Here is a 26,075-nt window from a genome sequence, read left to right on the forward strand (position 1 = left end):
TCTGGGCACATTTTCTGTGTCTGAGGTCTGGACCTGGGAGAATTATGATCTTTACTACATCCGAGGTATACTAACATCTGAAATGGCTGTCCTGGGGAACTGCCTGTCTGGCAATTAATGGCAAAAAAGTTAAAAGAACCATTGTTCACTGAACTTGATGGGCAGCTGTTACCCCTTTCATCAATACCTCCATTGTAATAAACACCATGTAGAACTTCAGAGAAATACTGTAACACAATCTGCTGAATAAATCTCATGGAAGATTATACAATTAAACAATTCTGGTCACTTATCAGCAAAGCAGCACATGCTATCAAAATAATTCTTCACCACCATCAAAGTCCAAAAACCATTTAAGACTTACTGATCCCAACAACCAAGCATCTGGGCACTTTTCCTGCAAACAGCTATGTGCCTTCAGTTTTAACTGGAGTTAGAAACTCTCCTGACTCATACTAGACTCAAAGGAGGATAAAAATAGCATGCCAGATTTTTTGACTGGGAAACAAGTCTAAGGATAATTCATTTGATCCAGTAAATGTAAAATATGCCCCTCAATTTACTGAGTTTATATTTAGCTGAGTTTATATGAAGTTCTGGCTTTGTTTGCAATTTTTTTTCTTTTTATGTACCAGACAGTTCTGGAGATACAGTTTTCCAGGCAGTGAAAATACAAGTTGCTTTCCAAACACTTACCTGATGAACTGGTACTGGCAGACTCATCTTCCTCCTCTTCTGATTCAGAGTAGAACTTTTCAGTAGGTTTCTCCTTCTTTGGCTTACCCAAAATTCCAGTCCATTCCTTTGCCTGTAAATAAATTTTAATTTACTTTTGCAACCAGCAATACAAAAATATACACACAACATGTCGAAGAAAAACCTTCAGAGCAGCGGTATTAAGCTGTTGCTAAATAAATCATCTAAGCAAGTCAAGAGAAGCTGTTAAATTTCTCTTACTTTACACAATTAGGAGAACTAGAAGTTTGGTGTATATACCTATAAAAGGTGAGGTATGTCTATTAGAGAGTCCAGAAAAGATTTAGTAAGGTAGATTAAAAGCATCAGTAATGATAAATAATTTTCTATGCCAAAAGTACCTGAAGTCTGAGAGTTTTATTTCTAGATGCAGCTGACTATGACTAGAATGAAGGGTAAACAGGGCTAGTCACCACCTTTATCATCCCAAGTTTTAAGAGGAAAACAGATGTGGACCCTGTAGGTCGCCACAGACAAATTATATTTCACTTCCACTGCAATTCTCCAAATAAAAGTAATTTTTAACACCAAAACAATGCCAAAATGAGGCACTATCTCCCCCAGACTTCTTTTCTTTCCATATACCTCCATGCTACTAGAGAAGCAGTGTTAAAATTCAGGACAGGAGAAAAAAACAAAGTGGCAAACAACTCCATGAACAGTTTGATACAGGTTGATCTGATCTGATCTGGACTAAGCCTAACTTTTGAAATGACCTGCAAGCCTAAACAGCTCTAGAGACACACTGGCTTCCTCTTAAAAGCCAGAAGCTACTAAGGCTTAAAAAGCCAATATTCTTTTGGATATCAATAACAATTTGAATGTGGATTGCAGCTTAACTTAGCTTCCTTCACATATGCTGTATAGGCATGTGGAGTATTAGGGAAACCACAACATTTATAAAAATGAGATACTCTCATAAGAAAATACTTACAAAAAAAAACCCAATGTGGCTGAGATTTTCCTGTTTGCACTGAGGTATAAATAGTTGGAGGTGGATGTTTTCTACTATGTTGTATGTTATGCCATTTGATGCATTTCCCACAATACTTTTTGGTCTTATGGACAAAATTACCTTCACACATTTTTTCATGCCAACCCTTTAATTTAAAATCCTCTGTTTGAGGCGATTACCTCCAGATTCTTCTCCTATAAGCTTTCAGAAGTTTGTGTACAAACAACACTTTTCTTGAAATGTATTTAAGAAGGTAGACACATAATATTACAGTACTAAAGAGAAATCCTTATTCTACCAGATGGCTGTCCACTGGCTTTTGGAAGTCAGACCTATTTTTTAGAATTTTCTTTGCTACTTCTATGCCTAGCATCTCATATGCAAATTAATTCATCCACAATTTACTAAGGAAGTTGGCTCATTACAAGGACAGTGTGCTTTCTGTATGTACCTGTTAAAATGCCATGCCTCCAGGAGCACCATCAGCACACTATATACCAATACATTTACATTTCTGTTACTGGTCAACAGCTTTCACTGGCATTCCAGGAGGTTTCTGGTACCCGACACCTAAATCACAACTCTGGTACCAAAACATGACTTTGCCTCAGAGTTTACACTACAGTAACAAAAAACTATTGCTAGCAGACGACCAGCCCTATGTGTCAACACACAACTAGAATATTAATAGATGATATTTTCCTATCATAAACATTCCTAATTCTCTCCAGATTATCTGAAATGTAAACCCTGATCTCTTCCAAACTTGACACTTCAAAACATACATAATCTAATCTCATGCAACTGCTTTTTATTGCTTAGACTACTTTTCCCCTTTTTCCTTTTTTTCTTGTGTGTGTGGTTTTTTTTTTTATTTGTTTTGTTTAGCCTTGGATTTGTACACTAACCAACATTTTGATTTCTGACTTTGGTAGTCTAGCTACACTCAATTAACATACTGCAGCACAGATAAAAGATATGAAATCAAAAGTGAGATGGAGGTGAAAAAAGCCTATTTAATCCACAAGTGAGGTAGAAGTGGCGTACAGGTGATCCACTTCTGTCACTGAAAACAACTAGCAAGTTTCCAGATGCTCCATTTCTAAGATAAAATAACCAACAGGGACATTCCCACACATCAATGGCTTTCACCACAATCCACAGAGAGTATTTAAATACTTGCAGTTTTGGGCTAATATTCTGTATTGACAAGTGCCTTCAGCAAAGTTACTTTCAGTGACGCTGACATACCGACTCGGCCACATCAACGTTTCGGACGGAGGGGTCAGGTGCCACCTCTGGCCAGTCGGACAGCTCCAGGTACCCAGTGGCTCGGCTGTTCAGTGTATGAGACAAGGTTCCAAGCTGGAAATGATCCCGATCTAATAAAAAAAAGGGGCAAGGGAAGAAATACACAAACACTGTGAGCTCTACCACAACGAGCAATCTTAATCAGGGCTAAAGGTAATTGCCATTGTATTACCTCAAATGTCATGGAATAAATATAAACTAGGAAGCTCTTCATAGGTCAAAAAACTGATTTCAGTCCATAGATTACAATAATCTCCCCCATAATGGTCAATAAAAAAGCTAATCAGTCAGTGTGTTTAGAGGTGTTGCTCTGAAATGTAGCTTCTCTAAAAATTACTTTACTGTGAATATTAAGAATGACAGCACAGTTAAACAATCCATATACATGTCTTGGCACAAACACATCCAGAATTTTAATAGTTTTTCTTCAAAATGGAGCTCCTTTTAGAGCTTCAAAACTAGACCTAAGTAAATATGAAAACTAAAATGCAAGTTGTCACAATAACAGAGTATTTTTAATTTGCATAGCCTGATAACCTTTTAATTTGAGAAGACAGACAATGGATCTTACTTGTAAAATGACAGGGAAAATGCAGAGGGAAGATTATAATTTTGGAGAAAAAAATACCTACAGAGATTCAATTTATTTCAGATTCATATAACATTTGTAATACTCACATTAACAATATTCTAATAAAGTCCAGATAAAATACTAGAGCTATTTTCCTAAATTGAAGAATAGCTTTCCTCAAAAGACACACCTTCTGTTATTTAAATAAAATTTTAAACCCACATAAATAGAAATGGATCAATTTGCCAGGGTTTATCATTAGAGAAATGCACTGTGCACCTTGCTTGCAGAAAAGCAAGTAAGCAGACTGAGCATTCTTGCATATTAATATTTTCTATTTGCTAAGTGACACAATTTGTGAGAGTACTTGAAATAGAATAAGCTGCCACATTCCTTTACACAATGAACATTTACCAAATGATTTTGGCAGTTATACCTTTAAAAGGAGACTCAAGCAATGGGGCAGGTTTCTGTGCCAGAAATATTTTTTTGGCATATTTGCTTAAAGCTCCACTCTTCTCATTCGGAACAATAAGCTGCCTAATAAATCTTGTACGGTCTCTGATGTCGTAGCTTTGATCATACTTGCCGAGATTTAATACATACTGGGTAAGCAATTTTGTCTGTGGAAAAAAACAGGACAAGAACAGAATACAAGTTATTTATGATTATTGATAACTCTGGATAAACATATTTAAAGAGGTAATAAAAATGAATGGTTATGTCAAACAAATGTTGCTCCACAGGGAATATGCATTTCTAAAGCTGCAAATGGAATTCTGCAGCCAAAGCACATGTCCTCTTCTGTATTGGGGAGGTGAATGCTGAGTACTGAGAAGCAGCCATGTGCTAGATTATTAAACTGCTGAAGTGGAAAGAAAGGCATCATTAAAAAAATAATCATATATGGCAAACCCGCTGAAGGGTCTACGTGAGGATAATGAATGTGGAAATACAACTAAAAACATGGCACTCAAAACTTAATCGGAAAAATATGCAGGACATCAAAACATCAGAGGGTATTAGGGGGCTGGCAAACTGCTTCTGCTGAGGTGTGTTTTATGAAGAGATACTGTCCCTGGCATAAGCAGTGTCTGCACTCTGACTGCACTCAGTTACTTTATCCTGAATTATGACCCATTAAAGCAGACACATGAATCACTGAACTGGATTACTGCAAATTATTTGCAGTGCATTTAGCTGTTACTTTTTCATAAAAGCAAGCTGCTGATGCCCTCTAAAAACCAGGATAAAAGACTTCTTCCATTTTTTTCTTGAAGCTTAAAGCCTTCAGTAATATCGGTCATTTATTTATTTATGTAAGAGATCAACTGATACTACCACAGGTTTTTACAGCATAATACAGCTTCCTAATTTGATGTCTGAGAATATTAACATGTCTTAAATAATTTTAATAATTCAGTGATCTTTTTTAAGCTAATAAAATAATATCAGAAAGGAAGGAGATGTAGAAAATAGCAACCATGTAGTGTAACCAGGAAACAGTACTGAATAGACGGGAATCCACTGGACATCTTTGAAACATGTATGCCACTTCCTTTACACACAGGCAAACAGGAAAAAGAGCAGAAATTATATACCGTCCTAACAAAGTATATTTTCGTATTTCAACTCTAAATGGATGCATAACACAGGGTTAAAAATGTATCCTCATGAGAGGTTTATTTGCTTTATACAAAGAAATAACCTTGCATATATATCTTGTTTATCATGCCATTGCTATGACAGTAACACAGTTTCAGTCATGTGAGCAGAAAAATATGTCCAAAAAATCAGTCAATTTTTGTTTATACCATTTGCAAAAAAACCCTTCAGTTCAATAATTTCCAACTTGAGGATGTAAGTTGAAGTTTTTTTTCTAGAGATATAAAAATACTTTTTCAGAATACTGATTAACTCCTGTAAGTGAAATACACAGTAAACAGAAAATGGTTTTAATTTAAACTCCATCAATGCAATATATGCAAACATTTAAAAAATAATCTATGGTACCAAAGACTGGAAGAAATTAGTCATTATACATTAGAATAATATAAAAGCATAGTTTAAAAAAACCTTCAATAAAATGTTTTTTTGTTTCTTTTTTCTCTCTCAAACCCAAGAACAGCTCTGTGAAAAGATTTTTTTTTTCCTTGAGGTACTGTCTTAGCTCCGGGAAAAGTAAAACTTTCCCATATGTACTTCACAGTTTATTGGCAGCTACTTCTGTACAAGGGTAAAAAATTTTAAACAACTGCATCAGACAGAGCCTACGTAATCTGCACTCATGCAGGACTTATGCTGTTCAATCTAAATGGAATTGGAAGGGAGGGTTCCCAGGTAGCATGAATTAAACTAAATGAGGGATACCTCCTGCAGCCTTTGCCATCACTTCTCCACTGTAACACAAGACTCCTTGCTGTCATGGCAGAAAGCTCAGGAGAATGGATCATAAAACACAATGGTCTTAGCCTGTGAATTGCTGTAGGGATGGGAAAGCTGAGGGCCTTGTCATAGTGGGCATTTTTTCAGTGAGTGTTGATGGAATTACATATAGACAAATTAGACAGATAAAGAGTTGATCCTGAAAGAAAGCATTTCCTTTAACGGGATCATTTTCTCTGTGATACTCTCCCTTTTCCTACTCCCTTTTCTGTCCCCTAAAATATCTTTTCCATATTATTCAGTACAGATAAATACAGAAAAAAATGTATATGCAAGAATGTACGGCATCCACAAGAAGTCAATTTTCAATTATCATATATAGTATAGTTTTCATGGAAACAGAGAGGAAATGTAATTTTTTTTTTATGGTAAAGCAATCAAACAAGTAGAAGAGCTTTTCAACATGGAGATAGCTAATAGAAAAAACAATTTTTAATTAAAAGCAAAAAATAAACTAATGAATGCATATAAATTTTTCCAGTAAAGGAATTTTCATACGAAGCTGAAAATCATTTCAGTAAGCACACTAATTTGGTGAAACATGACAGAATCTGCGTATCATGACTGCTTCATACAATAGTGACAAAATATTCTGATCTGTGATATTATGCATTTATTATCATATGTCACTATTTCCTTATATCTGGACATGCGCATTATATAGACATAATATAATTTCCTTTATCCCCACACTGCTGAACCCATTCTTATTTTTTGTACATTTTTTTTTAGGCTAGAAGGTTTAGGTTTAGGTCTCTCTAGAATTCAATAATCTCCAGCAATATTTCTGGCATTTTCTAGTGACAATAGTTTCATTTAAGGATTTAATGCCTATCCTGTATCAGCAACAATTAATCTTTTGGTAGCTCCCCACTTAAAAATTTTACAGTACAAGTTTTACCAACAGATGAGGCTCTACAATGAGGGAGAAACAGTCATCTATCCACTCGTTGGTATATTAGCTTTCAGTAACTTGATTCTTTAGACACACAAGATAAGGCTATTGTGGTAAACCACGATTGACATATTTATTTATACCCTACGACTACTTGGGACTTTTTCTGGTGGGAGTCCTACAACATTAGAAAATAGAAACCCATCAAAATCTCTTTATTTTTTATGCTATATGCAAGAAACGTTTTAGGCAACTAGATGACATATTTCTCGTATATGAGCTCCATTTAGACAGCTCTCTAGCACACTCAAGATTTTATGACCATAAGTGTCGAAAAAACAAAGAAAGCCTACCAAATAATACAGACAACCAGAGGAAAGTCTGCTTTTATTATGTATCTATCCAGATAAAATTGAACCTGAAAACTCCTTAAATTATCAACAGCCTTTGAAAGTTCATTAATTGATCACAGGATTAAAAATATACTTTCAATTTTTACATTAAATTTTTTTAAGAAATACTGAATATTAAAAATCATTCCTGTGAATGTGCTTCATCAAGTGCTTCATCATATACTTAAGGGACAAAGGGAATAAAATAAGCAAGTCCCATTTTCTCCAGAACTTTGTGTTTTTTCCCAAACAAGATTTAACAGTTCAACTTGTCTTTCCTTCACCTGGCGAAAGAGCTCTTTCCATCTATTTGGTTGGCATTGAGTGTATTTTTGCTATTCTACCACCACTTTTAAATAAAGTGACATATTATCTTTGATATTTCCACAGCTCCATTAACTTTGGATAAAACTCATGAAGTATCCATAAAATTACTATGTCATGGGATACGATATGGAGGCAGGAAATATGGGGTTGAGGAGAGCTGGACAGACTGACAACAGGACAATCAAGTGTATGCGATTTTACATTAAATTTTAAAAATTAAACTGAAAAATGGCTGGACTCTTTAGGAACTGAAGTAACTCTAGGAAGTAATTTTAATACTGAGGGAGTGAAGAAGAGTTACTCCTGGGAATAACCCATGGTAACGCAGATTGAAAGGAGCTTTGAATCAAGCCAAGTCACCAAACCTACACTGTTAGAATTTTTATGTGAATACTTTGACCACTTGAGATAATAACTTATTTTTCCACAGCCTAAAAGATGAAAACACCCTTTCATGAAATTCACCATTTAGCAGGCATCTCAGGAGACAGTTTCTTCTGATTTATCATCATTACTGTGTTTGAATAAAGGGTTATGCAGCACTTACAATGATGATTTAAAATGTATTAAGATGTGAAACAGGAAAAAATGCATCACAGAAATCATCATTTTGTATGCCATGGATTTTGACCAAACATGGTGTGGATAAATTTATGTGAAAAATTACAAAAACTATATGGAAAATTAGTAAACATTATGGGCTAAAAGAAGAAGTTTAGACAGTCAAACCAATCTGTCCTTTTCCCAGTCAGCATTTTCAGTAAGATGAGCACTGACAGAAAGAATTCACCTTTCGTTACTTCCCCATTTTAGACCATATAAGCAAAGTATTCACTCCCCTCTGAATGCATGGAAAGACAGTTCAACTCCCACATGCCCTACAAAAAAAGGTCTAAGACATATCACATCTGCAGCTGGACATAGCTATCAAGGAACAAGAAGATATCACAGCTGCAGATCAAATAGTAACCAAAAATAAAATTAAATAGTAACCAAACCAATCCATACCAACTGACCAACCAATAAAACAGAAAAAGGGAAAGCAGTTACTATCTTTAAAACAAGCACTGATGGAAAGACAAAACTAGGCCTATTACTGACGTGTTCTTTCAGATATCCTGAATAAAAAAATGAGCACCTTCTTGTCCAAAATGACAGTATTTTCTTGAAAATGCTGGTTTTAGTTTGACAAAACATTAAATCACATCACCAAAGTCTGCTACCTGATATTACTAATGTAATTTCCAGATTTTTCTATTTATGTGAATTCAATATTTCACAATTTCCCAAAGACACACTGTCGGGGTTTGACCCTGACTAAACGCCAGGCACCTCAACCTTCTCTTGCTACAGAAAAAAAATTATAAAAATACACATCAATCTCGTGAGTCAGATGAGATAGGACATTGCCAGAAGGATGCATGAAAAGAAAAAAAAAAAAAAGGGCAAACAGGCTTCACTTAAAATTGCAAAGAGGTGTTTTAATTACCTAACAGAGTTGGAGGATAAATTCAAGGCAAAAATAAACTTTTCATACAGTTTTTGTTCACTCCCCCCTCCCACTTACGAACCTATAGTATTCACCCCCCTGTCCTCCTTTACAATCAAGAAGCCGGGTAGGGGGGCAGGGTGTGGGGCATTCTCTCAGTCCACAGAGCAGATTCTCAAATTTATTCATCACCACAATTCTTCTACTACAAATACTCTTTATCTCTACTTGTTTCTCTCTCTCTCCAGTTTTTTCTGCTCTCACCCCCACCCTCTTAAGAAGCAGTCTCTGCACTCACCCCCCTTCCCTCTTCTCAAACCAGCAACACAGACAGGGGACAGGGTGAGAGGGGTTCTCTGGTCAGTCCAATCAGGGAGAGGGGTTCTCTACTTAGCCAGGGGTCTTTCCCACGAGAGACAGTCCTCTGGGAACTTCTTTGGTGTGGGTCCAATCTCATGAGCAACATCCTGCCCGAATTCTGCTGCAACATGAGTCTTTTTGTCTATAAGGTGCTGTGCAGACTCTCCTGAGCCGAGGCCAGGCTGCTTCCATGCCAGGAGCAAGGAAAAGGCCTTTCTCTCCCAGTCAAGGCCTTTTGCAGTTTTAACTCTTAGATGAGACTCCCACTGGTTCACAGTCTTTTCCAGGCATCCACCTGCTGCTCTGGAGTGGGCTGTGGGTGGATTTCTGCATCCTTATGGACTCCATGGGCTGCAGGAGAAACCTCTTGCTCCCCCCATAGCTTTCACCATGGCTAGCAGAAAGTTTCAGCTCCGGTGCTGGAAGCACCGGAGCACCGCTTCCCCCCTCTTCTTCATTGACCTTGGCAATCTCCATGCTGTTCTCCCTCACATATTTTCACCTCCACCTCCTCCTCCTCCAACTACAAAGAAGTGAAAGAAATGCGTGCCTGCTTTGTTTTGATTTCTTCTTAAATATATTGTCACAGAGGCATAACTAGCACCTCTAATTGGCCCAAACTTGGCCGGCAGCATGTCCATCACCTTCAGAGCCATCAGAGATTGGCTCTGCTGGACTTGATGTAAAAACTTCCAGAACTTGCACTCAGGACACACAGGAGCCATCTTTGTGCCACACCCCACCCCTCAGACACCTCCCCAGGCCTACCACAACAGCTTCTGAGGGGTCCAAATTTCTCCTAGATGTTAAAAATACTTTACTGATGTTTTGGGGCAATCAAAACCACCACACATACACAAAAGAGCAATCTCATCACTACATTCACATTCATGATTCAGCACATACTTTAAGACTCATGGTTAGATTTACTCTGCTATATTTCTTGAAAACATATATTCAGCTTTTCTTCATAAAATAATATGGACTAGGTTTGATTACTTACAGAGAAGAAATGATTACTGATCTCTACAAACTGTACAAAACCTGCCATGACTAAATATGTACAATACTGAGTTTAGGCTTACCTGCTTTGAATTTGTTAAATAAAGTTTTGCACCCAAATTTAAGATCTGCAACTTTACAAGGTCATCTTCATTAGTGAAGCTCTTGGCTGTCTTTCTCAGAACATCTGGTGCGATCTTTGGAACCCGTTCACAGTACTCGCCGATGAGCCAGAGAATGCTGGCTCTGGCCACTGGAACCTGAGAAAACATTGAGCACTCTAAGTTAACAGATTCACAAAGACTACTTTCATACTTATATGTGTCTGTGTTCAGTAACAACTTAAACAAAATACTATTTAAAGAAATTGCCATGCAATAAATGCAATGTGAAATAAAGTACAGCTACTGTAGCAGACTGAATATTCATACAAATGTAAGATACTGATTCTGACCCAAAACCCATGCATTACAGGTTGATGAGACAGACGCACAAAGAAGCAACATGTTGATGTTCGCAGTACAAGATGATGGGAAGTGGGAACGCAGTCCAAGCCTTCAAGATGTGGTTGTGACTTCTTGTCTCCAGGTTATGCTAAACACCATGTTGAAACAAAACAGTGCTTTTTTTCTTTTTACTGTATTTATACAGAAATGGTTTCCAACATACAGCTTTCTTAAATCCTGCCTGTCTAGAAGCATATGGATTTCTTTAAGGCTATTTCTAGCTTTCCTTCATTTTTATTCAGAGTTTTGTGACAGTAGGATTCATATTTTTGCAAAAGTCCAAGACCAGCTGAACACAGAATTTTGGTGCAACAGAAGTTCAAAATCACAATTCCCAATTTTTGAATAGGATCTATCATCTTAACTGAAAGACTTGGACCAAAAAGTTCACACAAGTCTTACAATTTTGGAGCTACTCAACAGTTTCACTGAAATAACTGGCAATAGCAGCTTTTTAGATGAACTCCTAGTCTATGGTGTTGAGTTCAAAAGCACAGTAATGTCAAAAACAGAGGGGAGGCAAAATGGAAAAGCACACAAGGAAACAGAAGCTCATGCTCCATGCAGTTTAGATAGAAGCAGTTAAGATTTAAATGAAATAATATACACATACTCTTGGAAAAGGTGAGCTAGCCTACATTACCTGCTGGTCAAATTAAAAATTGCATCTGTTACACACATCCCTTGAAAACATTCTTCTCCTTCCTTGAGCAGAAGGAAGAAAGACTGCAGTGAGAAAGTTCAGAAGCATGTCTTGCATAAGTGTCTACAGACTGTGGTGCTCTAATGTTCTGTACAGACTGTTTGCCCAACAGATGTTGAAATGTCAGGGGAAAAGTGTAACTGTTCTAGTCTATCAAAAAAACCTGAATGTAATTTAGAAAAAAGAAAAGATTCCACTGCACTTTCAGCGAATTTTAGTGGTTTTTTCTGAAAGGATAAAAACTACTCATACTAACATTTTCCATTAGTCCTTACATTACACAGTGATCTTTATTAATAACTTTACACTTAAGGCAGTATGAGTTTTGCCTTAGGCAATATCCACAGGATATACATGCTTCAGGAAATGCAGCATCGTGGTTCTCAAAGCATTAATTCTTCATATCTTTTATATATGCTTTAATTACTTTTCCACCATGTCTGTTACTAATACATGAATATATATTTCTCAGAATTACAATGGGAACCAACTATTAAATATCTTACTCAGTAATCTCGTAACATTAGAAAGTACTACCTACAAAAGTACATTCTTGAACGGTAACTTAGGCCCACTAAGCCTACTAAGGCAATACTAATCATAGCATAGTTTACAAGAAATTTTAATGATTAAACATGCTCCAAAAAGTTTTACTGTGCCAAAAAGTTTGGAAACAACTCTGAATAAAGTCAACTTGACAATATTTGCCTCTGTACTTCACATGGTCACAAACACAGATCCCAACAAAAATATAAACAGACATGTCATGGGGGAAACAGAGGGCTGCCTCCACTGTAAGAAAAAGCAACCACATAATGGATAAACAAAATACAGAGTCCAATAAAAACAACAAAAAGTTCTGTAAGATATAATGACCAATTCTAAATATGGGGAAGAAATTTAAGGTAGAGGTAACATAATGTACTGAGAGTGGTGTAACACAGGGATCTAATAGATAGAGATATATGTAAATACTGACAAGATACAGATTAATTCCTTTACATGAGCTGACAAAAAAATTAAATAGTCTTGCAATTTACAGTGTGAGAGAGATGAACAAGCTACTGAACAACCACTACATATAAAAACTTTAAATGCAGTCAGAGTATGTTCATCTTCAAAACGGTAAGACTGATGCCATTACTGTACACGGATTTCAAAAGAGAACGAGGTTATTTCTAATGTTCCAAAGGTTACACTGCATTAAGACCTCACACCCAATAGATTATTTTAAATTGGGCTAAAGAATAGTAATTGAGTGGTACATTAAATTTTCCAGTATTGGAGCAGTTCAAGTTGCCTACTGTACAGATAGATACCTCTAAATAAGAATATATAGGCAACTTCAGATTTCAGTTATGCTAGATTTATTTTTCTAAAATATTTCATTACAGACTTGTTAAAATCCTAGAATTCTACAAGAGATCACCAAGTACCATAGTTTGGGCAGCAGCCTATTAGAAACATTCCTTTTCATATTAATGTCTTTTTATGAAGCAAAAATAGCTCACAGAGTAGACTAATTTCAGTAATAGCATTAATAATGACATGCAAATATCATTATTGTGCTCTTCCTAGTCAAACCCAGGACTACACTTTAAAAACACAATGAAACGTATTTAAATATGTTTTAATTATGTGCATTTAAGCACAGCGTTTTACTGTTCGAGTTTTTTCCCAGTTTGTAAAATTAAATTATTAGAGTAATAAACTAGTTTTACAATGTCAAATAAATAGACTAAACAAAGCCTAATTTGAAAAATAGCAACAATGGAAGACAGAAATTTCTTGTGAGAGTCTGCCTTTTTAACCAGGTGGTTAGCTTGCTATGTAAATACTGCATATATATTAAACACAATTTTGTGCCACAAAAATCAATACCAATTAGAGACTTTTTGAATCAAACCCTGAGCAGAAGCCATTTTAATGAAAAGTGTATGTCGAACTGATGAACCCAATGTTTCTGTGTCACTGGATTCATTTGGGGTCAAAATCACACAATATTTTCAGACTTCTTTTTCCCTGTTTAAGTCTTCCAGTTCTCAGCCATGTAATATCAAGTGCATGATCCTGCAGCTGTTGTTTCCAGGGCACTCAAAACAGCAAAAAAGAAATGAAGCCCCTTCTAGACCTTCACTGCCTTTTCCAGTATAGCTTAAGTAGGGACCTTGAATTGACAAAAAATGCAGGAAATAATACTTTCATTATTCAGCCTTGCTCTGCATTATCCTCAAAGGCAAACAGGATTGTAAATTACTTTGCCTGATGTTTTATTCCATATGGCCTGGGCAAGTGGTTAAGTGCACTTTTTAAGCCTTTAGTACCAGGAGGCAGTTTCTATTGCCATTTCAACCCATTACCTGTCTCAAAGAAAATAAATAAATGGTTAAAAAAGAAAAGGAAAAAAAAAAGAAAAAAGAAAAAAAAAAATCATCAAACCAGCCAGAGACTCCCCCCAAAGCAGGACTGGTTACTTACAGCAGTTACAGAAAGATATAAAGATTTTACAAATTTCTCTAATCAGCACAATTGAAAAACCATTGAAAAGTAGTTCAGCTGTCAACAGATTCATACAAAATACAACAGTAAAGTAGAACCTAAAATCACCAGTTGTGGTTATTCATATCTGCGACAAAATGAGAGATATTCAAATTGCAAATGAGGTATAATTTTCTACATCCAGAAGAAAATTTGCATAGCTAGTAATTTTTAAAAATTTTACTTGGAATCAGAAATGGAAAAAGGGATAAAGCTGATTTGAAACGTCAGACAGCAAGAAGAAAAGGTACACAAGAAGGATTAGGAGCAAAAGACAAGTATTCATTTTTTATTTTCAAATGGTAGAACTTCAAGGACTCCTTTACTATTTGAACCTCTACATAATAAAATTCCTTTAAAACAGATTTTTTTACTGGTGACTGCACCTCTTAGACAGTGGACAGATTTTTTTAAAAATTGTGTTTTATTTAAGCAGAATACTTGCTTCAAGTTCAGTGTCCCTGGACACAATGTCTCGAAGGCCACATATTCCTGTCAAATTCTAAACAATCACATAGACATTAGAGCTAGTGAAAAATGATCAAATTATGAGAATTGTTCATTAAATCATTCCTAATACAAAGATTTAAGAATGCATTATTAAAGTGTATCCCAGGTAAAAGAATGTGGCTAAAATGTGATGCTTGCAGAACTGAAATACATACAAATGTATGAATATCATACATTGTGATACCTTCCCAACACTGAAAGAAAGGAGAACTTAAGAAAGCAAGCTGCCTGTTCCGTGAAGCCATATCAGAAACATAGCTACAAGCAATATTTATGTAAGACTAGGAAGACAAGTTTGTTATCAGTGGATGAATGGCCAGAGCAGAGTGAACAACTACCAGTCCACTACTCCTGTAATAAGCCCAATCCAAAACAGTAACACTTAACTGCATCCATAAGTGCCATGATTTTCCTCACATATTAAGCTCTTCAAAATTACATGCCACTATCTTATTTTTGCTCTAAATTTGCATTGCCTTATCTTGTCTTTGTCTCATCAAGAAGTGTTCCTCGTCATCTCTACATTAGAAAACACTTCAGAGTTCTTTCATATTCTTGCTCATATTCTACAAGAAGCTAGAAATAAGTCTGTAGTGAACAACAAGAATTTCAGAATTCACCAGCTATCAAAAGAAAAAACCTGCCTTAGTAGTAACGTAAGAGAAAAATCAGACCAGCAGAAAAGATTCCCATGACCCAGACCTCAATCACTTCTGGATACAATGTATCATATTATTTTCTACAAAGAAAAGGGCAGAAACAAATTTGGAGACTACTGGCCTCGGAACATTAAGAGCAGGATGCAAAAACATACTCTACACATACTGATGGACTCCAAGATATTTCTAGGGGAAAATGATTCTTGGAAACATGAATGTTTTCAGAGAGTTATAGAATTGTTAAGTCAGTGTTCAGCAGAAGTCAAAAGGCAGACATCAGGAAAGTGAGATAAAAACACAAAACAAGCAGTATCATTATGTCATTGCACAAGATTTCTCCATCATAGCTGACTAGGTACTTCTGGTCAGCACACTTTAAAACCCACACAATTATCAGGAAAAGACAAATAGAAGAGGCAACGGCTGATCACAGATATGGAATATGAGGAGAAATTAGAATTTTTAGATCAGTAAGAGTGATAATGATGTGAACAGCAAACAGAAGCTTCCATTAAGTGGCTGAGAAGATACACTGGAGGTGCATCACAATGAACTTCCTCGTATCTTTAAAGCCCTTTCCCTAAAGCATCAGGTTTTGTTGCTGCTGAGATGAGTCTACTAAGAGGAGTTTTGAACTTACCTTTCTCTAAATGGCCCTTTCTCATAAGTGTATTTTTTAGACTTCTGTCACTCCGAAAGCTGTACACACAAACTAAGAGTGAATACCTAACACAACTGAGCACTACTCAGGTTTCCTGCCCACAACTTAGCAAGTCATTACACTGTAAACCATGACAACGTTATTAACACATTAACAGCTAAATGGAAATGTTTTCATGATTTTTAAAAATGGAAGTTTAAAGAGATCCAATTATTCTCTTGTTCAATGTCTTCAGGACACCAGATACGCATTTCTCAGTTACAGCTTTTGAAGAGTGTGAGGAAGGGAGCTGGAATACAGCTAGATCAAGCTGTACTACACACAGATCTAGGTACTCAGTAAGTACCTACATACAAAATACTTCTCATAGACCTTTGGGCACAAAAGTTTAAGATACAAATGAAAACACAAAAATGTAAAGGAACAAAAAGAGCCACTATTTTCAGATATGTAAGAAATAATCCATCAAAAACCAAACTAAAACAGACCTATTGAAATACCTTCAGTATTTTTAAAGTGAACTTCCTAATTCTTCTTACCGTTGGTATTACTATTTTTTATATATGGTCTTAATATTTAGCTTCTTATTTAGTTTATTTTACATGAAAAAATGGTTATCTTGTAAATATTTTATATCCCATCCCTTTCTAAATGGCTTCTGTAGATGAAGAAGATGAAAACAAGAACAAGCAAATTTCAGTAAAGTGACCTGAACAAAATATTGCTGTGAAAGATTTTTAGGGACCTCAACATTGCAAATCACAATCTCAGGCTAACATAATTAAAATTTGTAACAATAATAAGAAAAATTCAGGCATGAATCCAAAAATCTATTCCACTTAGTTTACACCAATTTCACTTATTTTAGTGGCTGTTTACCATTGACTTAAACTAAATCATGACAGAACAATCAAAAAGTTTCTTCTTCCCTTAAGTACTTTTCAATGTAATAGCATTTAATTCTGTTCATGCTTTCAGCTGTGTATTACATAGTATTAAATTAATTTCAATTCTAAAAAGCAATGAAGAATTTCTTTGTTCACATTCCCCCACCCTTCAGCTTCTTTCAAGTTTCTTTAAACCCACATTTGGCTGCTTTTCCTACATCCAAATGCACGAGTCCACTAAAAATAGTGGTATGCTCCTGTATAGAGCTATAGGGTAGGTCCTCTATGTTTCAATCCTAATACCTGAAAATAACTAAAGAGAGGCCAAGAAAAAAAAACCCCAACAAAATGCCAAAATGTCCTGTGCAAATTAAGTATGTACATAGGTGTGTATGTATGTACGTATGTATGCATATTGTTTGTCAGTGTAATAATGGTCAGGAATCCTTGATCTCTGTTTGAATCTTACAGGACACAAAACCCAAGGCAATTGTGTTATGTCAAATGACAACCACTTTTGCCATAGTAAGATCAATGTTTAAATTACAAGTGGAGATGTCAAGAACTCCAGTTATACTTTATTAAATGTTGACATCTCCACTAACATCCCCAGTAATTAAATACTTATTACAAAATGTCTGGGCTTATCCCTTAAAGAGTAAGGATTTAGGGTTTGGACTAGATGATCTTTACAGGTCCCTCCCAACCTAAACCATTCTGTAAAAGAACACATCCATTTTCAGACATAATGGGGGCAGGTTATTTCAGAAAAATGATATGGCATTCAAATTACAAGTATGAACTTCTTCAAAATTTATTCTTTAGTTCAAAGTCTTAGGCGCACCAAGAAAGGTATGTATCTTAAAGTTATTAATTAAAAACCATGTCAAAAATATAAAACAATCACCTTGGAGAACCTACAGCTGCTTGCAGGTTTATGACTACATTACTGTAATTCTTGACTACCATGACTTCTTTGTTCTTGAACAAGAGACACAACTCAGAATCAGGTTTCGATTTTTACTTTTTTCCTGTGACTGCTCTATTCCACTGACTGCTCTTCTACTATGTAACATTTTTGGATATTCTGTACAACCTCATATTGGAAAACCTGAGAACATTAAAGCAGTTTAGGTACAGCATGTCTTCCCCCACCCCCTTTATTTGACTTAAAAAAGGATTTTCTTTTCCACAAAACCTGAAGTATTTACTTGAAAGCATAAAGTAGCTACAAAGGCCTTCTAAGTTTTAAACAGAATATTTGGAAAAGTAACTATTTTCTCTTGAAGAATATGTGGAAATAAGATGACAAATTCATTTTGTGAAGTGCCAGAAGATTATTTTGGAAATAATTCATCAAAGTAATTGCACAATTTCCTGAAAATACAGGTGATTATAATACAATAGGTATTATTTATTTTGATATGTAATTAGCAACAGTATCTTATTTTGATATGAGCAATTCAGTAGAATTTATTTTCTTTATATCAGTTACAAAGCGATCATCACCTCTTAGCAGCCAAAGATTTATATAATTTTTCAGTATGCACGAACCAAGAATACCATGTTTCCTTTTTCTTTTAGTACGCCAAACTTTGCTGAATTCAACTATGAAAAAATAAAGGTTCACTGATTTAGAAACTACTCAGTTATAAAAAAATGTGTAATTTTATGAAGCTAAACAGTTCTATTTATAGTCTTTACAGAAAAATAACTGTTGGCAGATCAAAATCTGACACTTTTGGTTTATCATATAATACACGGCTACCGGTCATCAGCCCTATACTCTAAATTATCATAGACCACTAAATGTTTCATCCTAGTTACTGGGCCTTTGAGGAGAATTTGGGAACTAAATATTTGCATACCTAAAGGTCAATTAGGTAGATAACAGGGAAGAGACAGATAATAGAGACAGATAGAAGACAGATAATAGGGAATAATTAAAATTTTACTGTTAAGTACCACAGAATCTTAAATAACCGGATCATAAAGATGCAACTTCACTTCAACACACTCACAGCACCATGTCTGATACCATGGAAAGGTCAGGTGGCATTTGGGGGAAAAGGTTTAAAGTAAAACTTGTAAATTCCACTCCAGATCATGAAGACAACTCATTTATAATCCGTAAATTAACTGCTTGTTTTCATTTCAATTTACCCATTCCACATTCTAAACTTGCTACTCATCCTGGACTAACACAACTAGAAACACTTAACATTTCCAGGGATCTCTTTCAAAACAGCTTCCTAGACCTAAGTCACAAATTGAAGCCATCTGATAGCTTCTATTTCCCTTCCATTAAGATAAAAAACCCTTGTATTTTATGTAAAAGAAAAAAAAAATTGTATTTCTCTAATATACCTACTTCCATTTACAGCACATATTCAAAGGAGATAAAAATCTCATTATCAGTCAACAAGAAAAGTAAGACAATGTAAACAAATACTCACTGTAATGTTATCCAAGAGTTTGGCCATATGCTTAATAATTTCACCATGGTGTGCTGGCTGGGTTTGCAGCAGTTTCTTAATGACAACAACACTTTCAGCAACTACGATTTCTGTTTTAGACAAAACAAATTATTAATTTCAAAAGCATTTATGCAAAAGAAAAAGCCATAAATAATTGATTGTGAAAGATGCAAAAGCTTTCAAAATAAGCTTTGTGGAACTGAATTATATTCATTTGGTAACAAAGAGGTAAACTGTTCTAGTAATGTAGGTTCGACTTCCTGAATCAAATTGTAACCAGCAAAAAAAGGACACAGAAACTTTCTAAATGTAAGAATACCAAGCTACTACATACTTGTAGGAAACCATTTTTTAGTAAAGCTGCACATTGTATTTTTCCCATAAAATTGAGAAACAGCATGAAAAAAAATCTCATTTTCATTAAAATTATGCATATTCAAAAGTTATTTGCAGTCCACAATAAAAATAAAAGCACTTGCATTAAAAGTAACAGCTCATTCATATGCTAGAGAAATATCTGAACATTTCCTTTGCATTTTTTCACTGTCTAAACAGTCTCAGGTCTGTAACCTAATCTCTAGTACATTCAAATGAAGCTTCTAAATAGCAAGCTGTTGTAAAATTCATGCCAAAGTCATACACTGAGTGCTTAACTACTGCAATAAGTAACATTCACAGGCTGATCAACTCATATGAAATGTGCAATTTTTGAAGCTGGAAAGACCCCACAGGTACACAGGCATGCTTCTGTGCAAGAGTAAACTCATGTAAAGGAAGATGAAGAAGTCTAACTACCATTTGTTAAACAGAGGTACTTCTGCATTTCTGAGTTAATCTGACACACGGACCACTCATTCAGCAATCAAGCATACTAAAGTTTCAATAGAACAGTATGGGGAAGAGATGTCTAAATTTTGGGAGTTGGGGGTTTTTGTGGAGGTTTTTTTTTGAGAGAACAAACTTCTTTATGGAGAAAGGCTTTTCAAAAGCTCTGAGTATATCATTATGCCATATGCCTCTGAAATGCTTAGATTTTAGCTTGTAGCTTTTTGTGTCACCCCTTATTTGACATGACATCTGTCATTTTTCTAGACTAATTTCTTGAAGCAAGGTTAACATCTCAAGGTCTTGCACAATCCTACAGATCAATTTAATTTACATTGTATGTTGCCAGATATTTAAATAGGAAGACAATTCTTGAAATTTGAAAATTACAATCTGGAGTATTTGCAGTGGGGAACATTTTAATGGCAACCTTTATCATTCAGTATTTTGTGATCCACTGAACAATTAAGAAAAATAAAACTGAACCCAAAAAAATAAGTGGACATGAAGTCATTATTAAAAATACTTGTTGCCAATGTGGCACTAATTGTCAACAAGTAATACTAATATACCTGGTAATATCAACTGAAATAGATAAAATGTCACCATAGGAACTACTCTAACGCAATCTGTGGGAGCAAATTAAAAGAAAATCAACCAGAATTGTAAACAAACTGGTATGGTTTTTTTACAGAAGTCTAGGTACCGGGAAAAAAACCACAAACAAAATCAAAATTCATTTGTATTAGAATAAGGACTTGCATAGTCCAAAAACAACACTCTGAGAGGCTTACTTTGCACACACAAAGGATCCTAAAAATAAACATGAAATAAAAGACAAACATTTAGGTTCAAAACCGTAACAAACTCTAACAAAATACTAGAAGGGGAGATAAAACTGGCATTCTGAATGAGCAATAAGAAACTTATAAATGTTAGTCCTACTAGAATTATCAAAGAGAAAGTGCATACAAGGCAAGGATAAACAAACACAGAAATTTTGAAACAGTGTAAATCATATCTGAAGGGTCATAAAAAGTTAATAAAATTCTTTAAAAAGGATGAAAATCATAGAAAATCTGATGAGGAATGCCTTCTATCAATAAAGATAAAGATACCAGAAGCTTCAATTTTCAAATCATAGTAAAAACCTTAGTTTCTTCAAGTAGTTTTGAAGCAATGTGGAAATTACTAAGTAGGAGAATCACTGAAGACCCTGGAGACTGACGACTTCTCAAAAACTTAAAATATACTCAGTCATACACTGTTTAATTTTGTTATATAATGATATATGCAAAAAAGTTAACAATGCAGCCGACAATAAATTATCAGGACCAAATTAAAGACTTTTTCCATAATTGAGAATTTGGCTGCATTGTAACGGAACATCAGAAAATGACCTTGACATGGAGTGTATTGCCACAGAATGGTCAAAAGCTGCATTCTGAAATAAATTTGAAATCATTAATGTTGCATCAAATTTTATTTCACTTACATTAGCCCATGCTTGCAGCAACTAAAACACACAAGTGAAGACTAATTTATCCACAGTCTGCAACTTGTATAAAAGCATTTTCATACTGAAGTGCTTTTATACTACACTTTTTCTAAAAGCAGCAAAACTGCATCAACTGTTTTTGGACAGGATGCCCAGAGAGGTGATGGATACCCCATCCCTGAAAACATTCAAGGTCATGTTAGGTGGAATTTTGAGCCACCTCATCTAGTGCAAGGAGTCCCTGCCCATAGAAGGGACGTTGGACTAGATGCAATTTAAAGGTTCCTTCTAAAGCAAACCATTCTGTGATTGTTAGGGTTACTAGAAGGATATGCAAATGATTAAAAACAATGCTAAAATGTAATCACTAGAGCTAATTACCCAGACAGACCTTAACTTCCTGCTTTTTAGAACTAGCCAAAGTTTAAGGTTTTACCTGGTTAACTTTTCCATCCTTATAACATAAATAAAACATCTCAGAAACCCTATTAATACATATAAATGGAATACTACAAGTTGCTTTTCTTTTATGGCATTCTAAGAGTAATTAGAAGAGATTTGTAGTAGTTACCTGATGTATTAACAGTTCCAGTGATTTTATGACTTGCCCAGTTTTGTATACATTTGTAGGGCAAAAAATGTTTTAGCTATACAAGTACAATTGTGTTTACATTCAACCTGCAACTTTCAACAGAAAATAAAAGTCACTCATCTAAGAAAAACCAGCAGGATCTCGTGTATACGCAGTGCAGTCAGACAAGAGACTTCCTATAATCCCATCTGTCTCGTACATCTAAAGTGACTTTTATGTCACAGTGGGGCCAGCAGTCAGTTGAAACTATCAATACAATTGCTGAAGAGAAGTGCATCAAATACCAAATGCCACATTACAGAAGGAAGGTAACTTTTCATACATCCTTCAGCAGATGAGGAAGGAAAATAATTCTCAGGTCTCAACATGGCTTCACAAAAAACAGTCTCTTCAGGGCTTAGTCAAATCCAGCTAATGACAATTATTCACCAAGGTTCCTATGAGTCTAATCACTGAAATTTCTAGTTTCTGTTGTGCTTCTGTAGTTCAAATGCTGTTGGGTTTTCCCCCCACATACTACAGTGTTCCTGAGTAGGGGAAATCTGACTTTAAGTCACTTACAAGTGTGCAAACTTCAAGAGCAATTCTTGAGTTCCCCAGAGCCATGTTTCTGGAACAATATCCTGCATCTCATCACCCAAGTTGCAGAATGATTAACAGCTCTTGTGCCAGATACAGCCAAGATATCTTGAGTGCTGATTTGTATCTACAGTTACAGCCTCTTCAGAACAAGCCCATGGAATCAGAAGGCATTTTCCCCATAGGGTTGTTCTTCAGGATTCTATTTTGGTTTGGTAGAATTAGTATCGCCCACCTCTCTTCTGCACTCAAGTGAATTCTTCATTATAAGAAAACAGTACAGAGTCAGCTCTGCTTTCACAGTCCTCAGAATCTTCTGGACCTACCAGCTTGTGCTTCATGCTACCCAAAGCAGCAGGACTACTTCTAGGCTTCGAATGACCACAAAAGAAGCAGCAGAGCAAACAGATTGCTTGCATACTTTAAGGGTGAAAGTTGAGGTAAAGCAAGATTAAGCAAGACTCTTAAATCTATTCTCCTACACATGCTAAATCTCTTTTTTATTCCCTTACCATGCCAAAACTCTTATGTTCAGTAAGCTGTGACTATCGGTAATTTCCTGCCACCTGGGGAAAGGTACCACGTAAAGTATGCCATTCTATTCATTCCTTGAAAGAAGGAATAAAGACACTGCAGCTATGGTAAAGCAATTTGCTAGCTGCCAGGTTTAAAAGATCCTCAATATATCCTTTGCAGTCTTTCAGAAGAGTAAGCACAAGAAGATAATTTTATTTGCTAGACAACTACTAGAAACTGACAAGAAAACTAATCGTGTTGAGACACACCTTTGTATACATGTATGTGCAAATGTATGTGTGCATATATATACACACATATGTACATATTGAATCACTCTGAAGAAAATATTAAATTGACAATCTGTGATAAAAACTTTTTCCTCTTATGTTGGTTCCTTCTTAGCAAATCAAAAACAAAGCAAGAAAACAAAAAGAAGGATTGTTAAGTAACAAAATCAGTATTCTGATGTTTCAGTGTTATTATTTCATTAAAACAGAAGAAATACGGGGATTTCAACATGCTGAAGGAAGCCTCCACAGAGGAAGATTGCTAGAAGAATTAGGCAAAATCAAGAACAGCCTTTGAAGCTTGAATTTTTACTATGGTTGCTGGTGAATATAATTCAAAAAGGTGTAGACACAGCTTTGTAACATGATATGGGAAGATATTTTAAACACAGTTGATAATCAGAAAGGCTTAAACAGAAATAAGGTCTACAGCACTAAGAAATGGAAGTCACATATATTAAAACTACATAGCTATACACTGAGGCCACTCAGGAATTTCTGATACAAACTGAGGTGGTTGAGAATGACAACTCAGATCATAAACCAAATAAGAGAAAGCTCTATGTGTATTAGTGGGTCACTGGCCAAATATGTAGGGCCAATGTGAGGTCTGTAATAAAGGCCATCTCAGGATTACCAAGAAAAATATGTCATGTAGATATGGAGAGGCATTAATGTTGCTTTTCAAAGCTTAGAGCAATGTCACCTATGTTCTTTGAACTATTTGAATTACTCCAGGACACTCCAAAAAATCACGTATTGATATATATTACTTCCTGACATTACTTATTACTGTCTTCTTATGAAATAAAAATCTGCCATATTCATTGGTAACTAGTAAGAATATACAGTATTATCAGGTATTGACTTATTGTGCTGCATTATCCTATTTGACTTTATCTGCTCCTTGCTGTGTTCCTTAGTGATTTGCAACTTGTTTCACTATCTAAAAATAACAGAAGGCTAGAGTACAAAGTCAAGCCAAATTTGGGGTAATTTATCCTAAAACTATTTGATATGCGTTTTCAGTTAGGCTTTGACGCACGAAAAAAAAAAATTCCAAGCTTTCAGCACCCTCTACAGGCTAACTGCCTTGATGCAACTAAAACATGTAACAGTAACTAATAACTGTTACCTATGATAATAAACAGCACACTTTAATAACCAATGCACTTTAAGAAAAGGTAGGTAAACATGTAATTGTGGGCCACAAAGAATTAGTTTCTCTAACAGAAGAGAAAATAAGCACTCACTGAATGAATATCAGAGCCTTTGGAAATGCAGAATTTTTACCCAGTTTTGTCAGCCAAATTCTTATAAAAGTTAACACTCATTTGCTTTGTTAAAGTAATCTGAAGCTTTGTGTGGTTCTCTCAAGAAAAGGTTTCATGCCATCAGCTGCTCATAAAACAAAGAGAACTTTAGCTTACCATCCCTGTTGGACAGCAAACAGACGAGGCCGTTGAGGCACGTGTCAGTCACCTCGGTGATGTTAGTTGCGCATCTGCCGATAGCCTGAATCGTAGCTGCAGCAAACTGTTTATCTTGGCTTTTCACGTAAGTCTGAGGACAGAAGATTTTCATTAGTCAATACATAACTCTTGTCAACCAAAGATTTACCAAATTATTCTTATGAGACAGACATACTGTACAATAAATTAAACTTAGAAAGCTACATTGCATGTTAGAAGCCATACTTTTCTCACCTCATTGTCACTTTTAGAAAACATTTTCTTGACAGCTTTGGTCACTCATGGCCATGCAAACCTCTGATTTCAAGAAAGCTTGGGGCAGGGGGCAATTACCCAAAAACAGCCATTAGTTTGTGTGCAAGGCTGGAGGAGTTGATGAGCTCTCTCTCCAGAGAGGTTTCAGTTCATTTAACTAGGAGCATCTGTGAAACTATGAATAACCTACCTGCCTGAGAACCAGTACCTTTCACAGAAATCCAGCCAGAGAACTGAAGCAATGCAAATACATGTCACAAGCAAAGAGGAAAGAAAGGAGGACAGACACTGTTTCACAATATAAGCAGAAGATATTGCTGATACATAAAGATACTGCAGACAATGCTATTTCATCAAATGATTTAAGGAAATGAGGTTTGGCAATCAATGCTAATGGCCAAATATTTCTAAAATTAAGACCCTATCATACAGTGACTTACACTGTCAGTCAAGTTGCTGGAATTTGTGTCAAAGAATATGGAATGATTGTTTTTTTCTCATCACTCTCAACATTTGAACTCCTTTCCATATACAAATAGCTCCCTTATCCATTATGCTTTGAGATGGTTTAATTTCCATTTTGAGAACATTTTATCCCAGCAAA

General features: G+C 35.5%; 1 protein-coding gene across 3 annotated transcripts in view; it reads right to left on the minus strand.

Annotated features, from left to right (window-relative positions):
* Nucleotides 1-26,075, minus strand: part of AP3B1 (adaptor related protein complex 3 subunit beta 1) — a 157,796-nt gene that overhangs the window by 65,561 nt on the left and 66,160 nt on the right. For all 3 annotated transcript variants that reach the window (XR_014846883.1, XM_085042815.1, XM_085042814.1), the window contains exons 13-18: nt 25,175-25,307; nt 19,424-19,533; nt 10,587-10,763; nt 4,030-4,216; nt 2,963-3,093; nt 697-808 (exon numbers count right to left, since the gene is read on the minus strand). Coding sequence is in view for 2 of the 3 variants with exons in the window: in XM_085042815.1 (XP_084898941.1) it covers nt 697-808; nt 2,963-3,093; nt 4,030-4,216; nt 10,587-10,763; nt 19,424-19,533; nt 25,175-25,307 (850 nt within the window). In the remaining variant the exon portion in view is untranslated. The remainder of the gene's footprint in view (nt 1-696; nt 809-2,962; nt 3,094-4,029; nt 4,217-10,586; nt 10,764-19,423; nt 19,534-25,174; nt 25,308-26,075) is intronic.

This window comes from Lichenostomus cassidix, chromosome Z (assembly GCF_008360975.1).
Source record: "Lichenostomus cassidix isolate B80296 chromosome Z, HeHo_3.0, whole genome shotgun sequence".
NCBI classification, from domain to species: Eukaryota; Metazoa; Chordata; class Aves; order Passeriformes; family Meliphagidae; genus Lichenostomus; species Lichenostomus cassidix.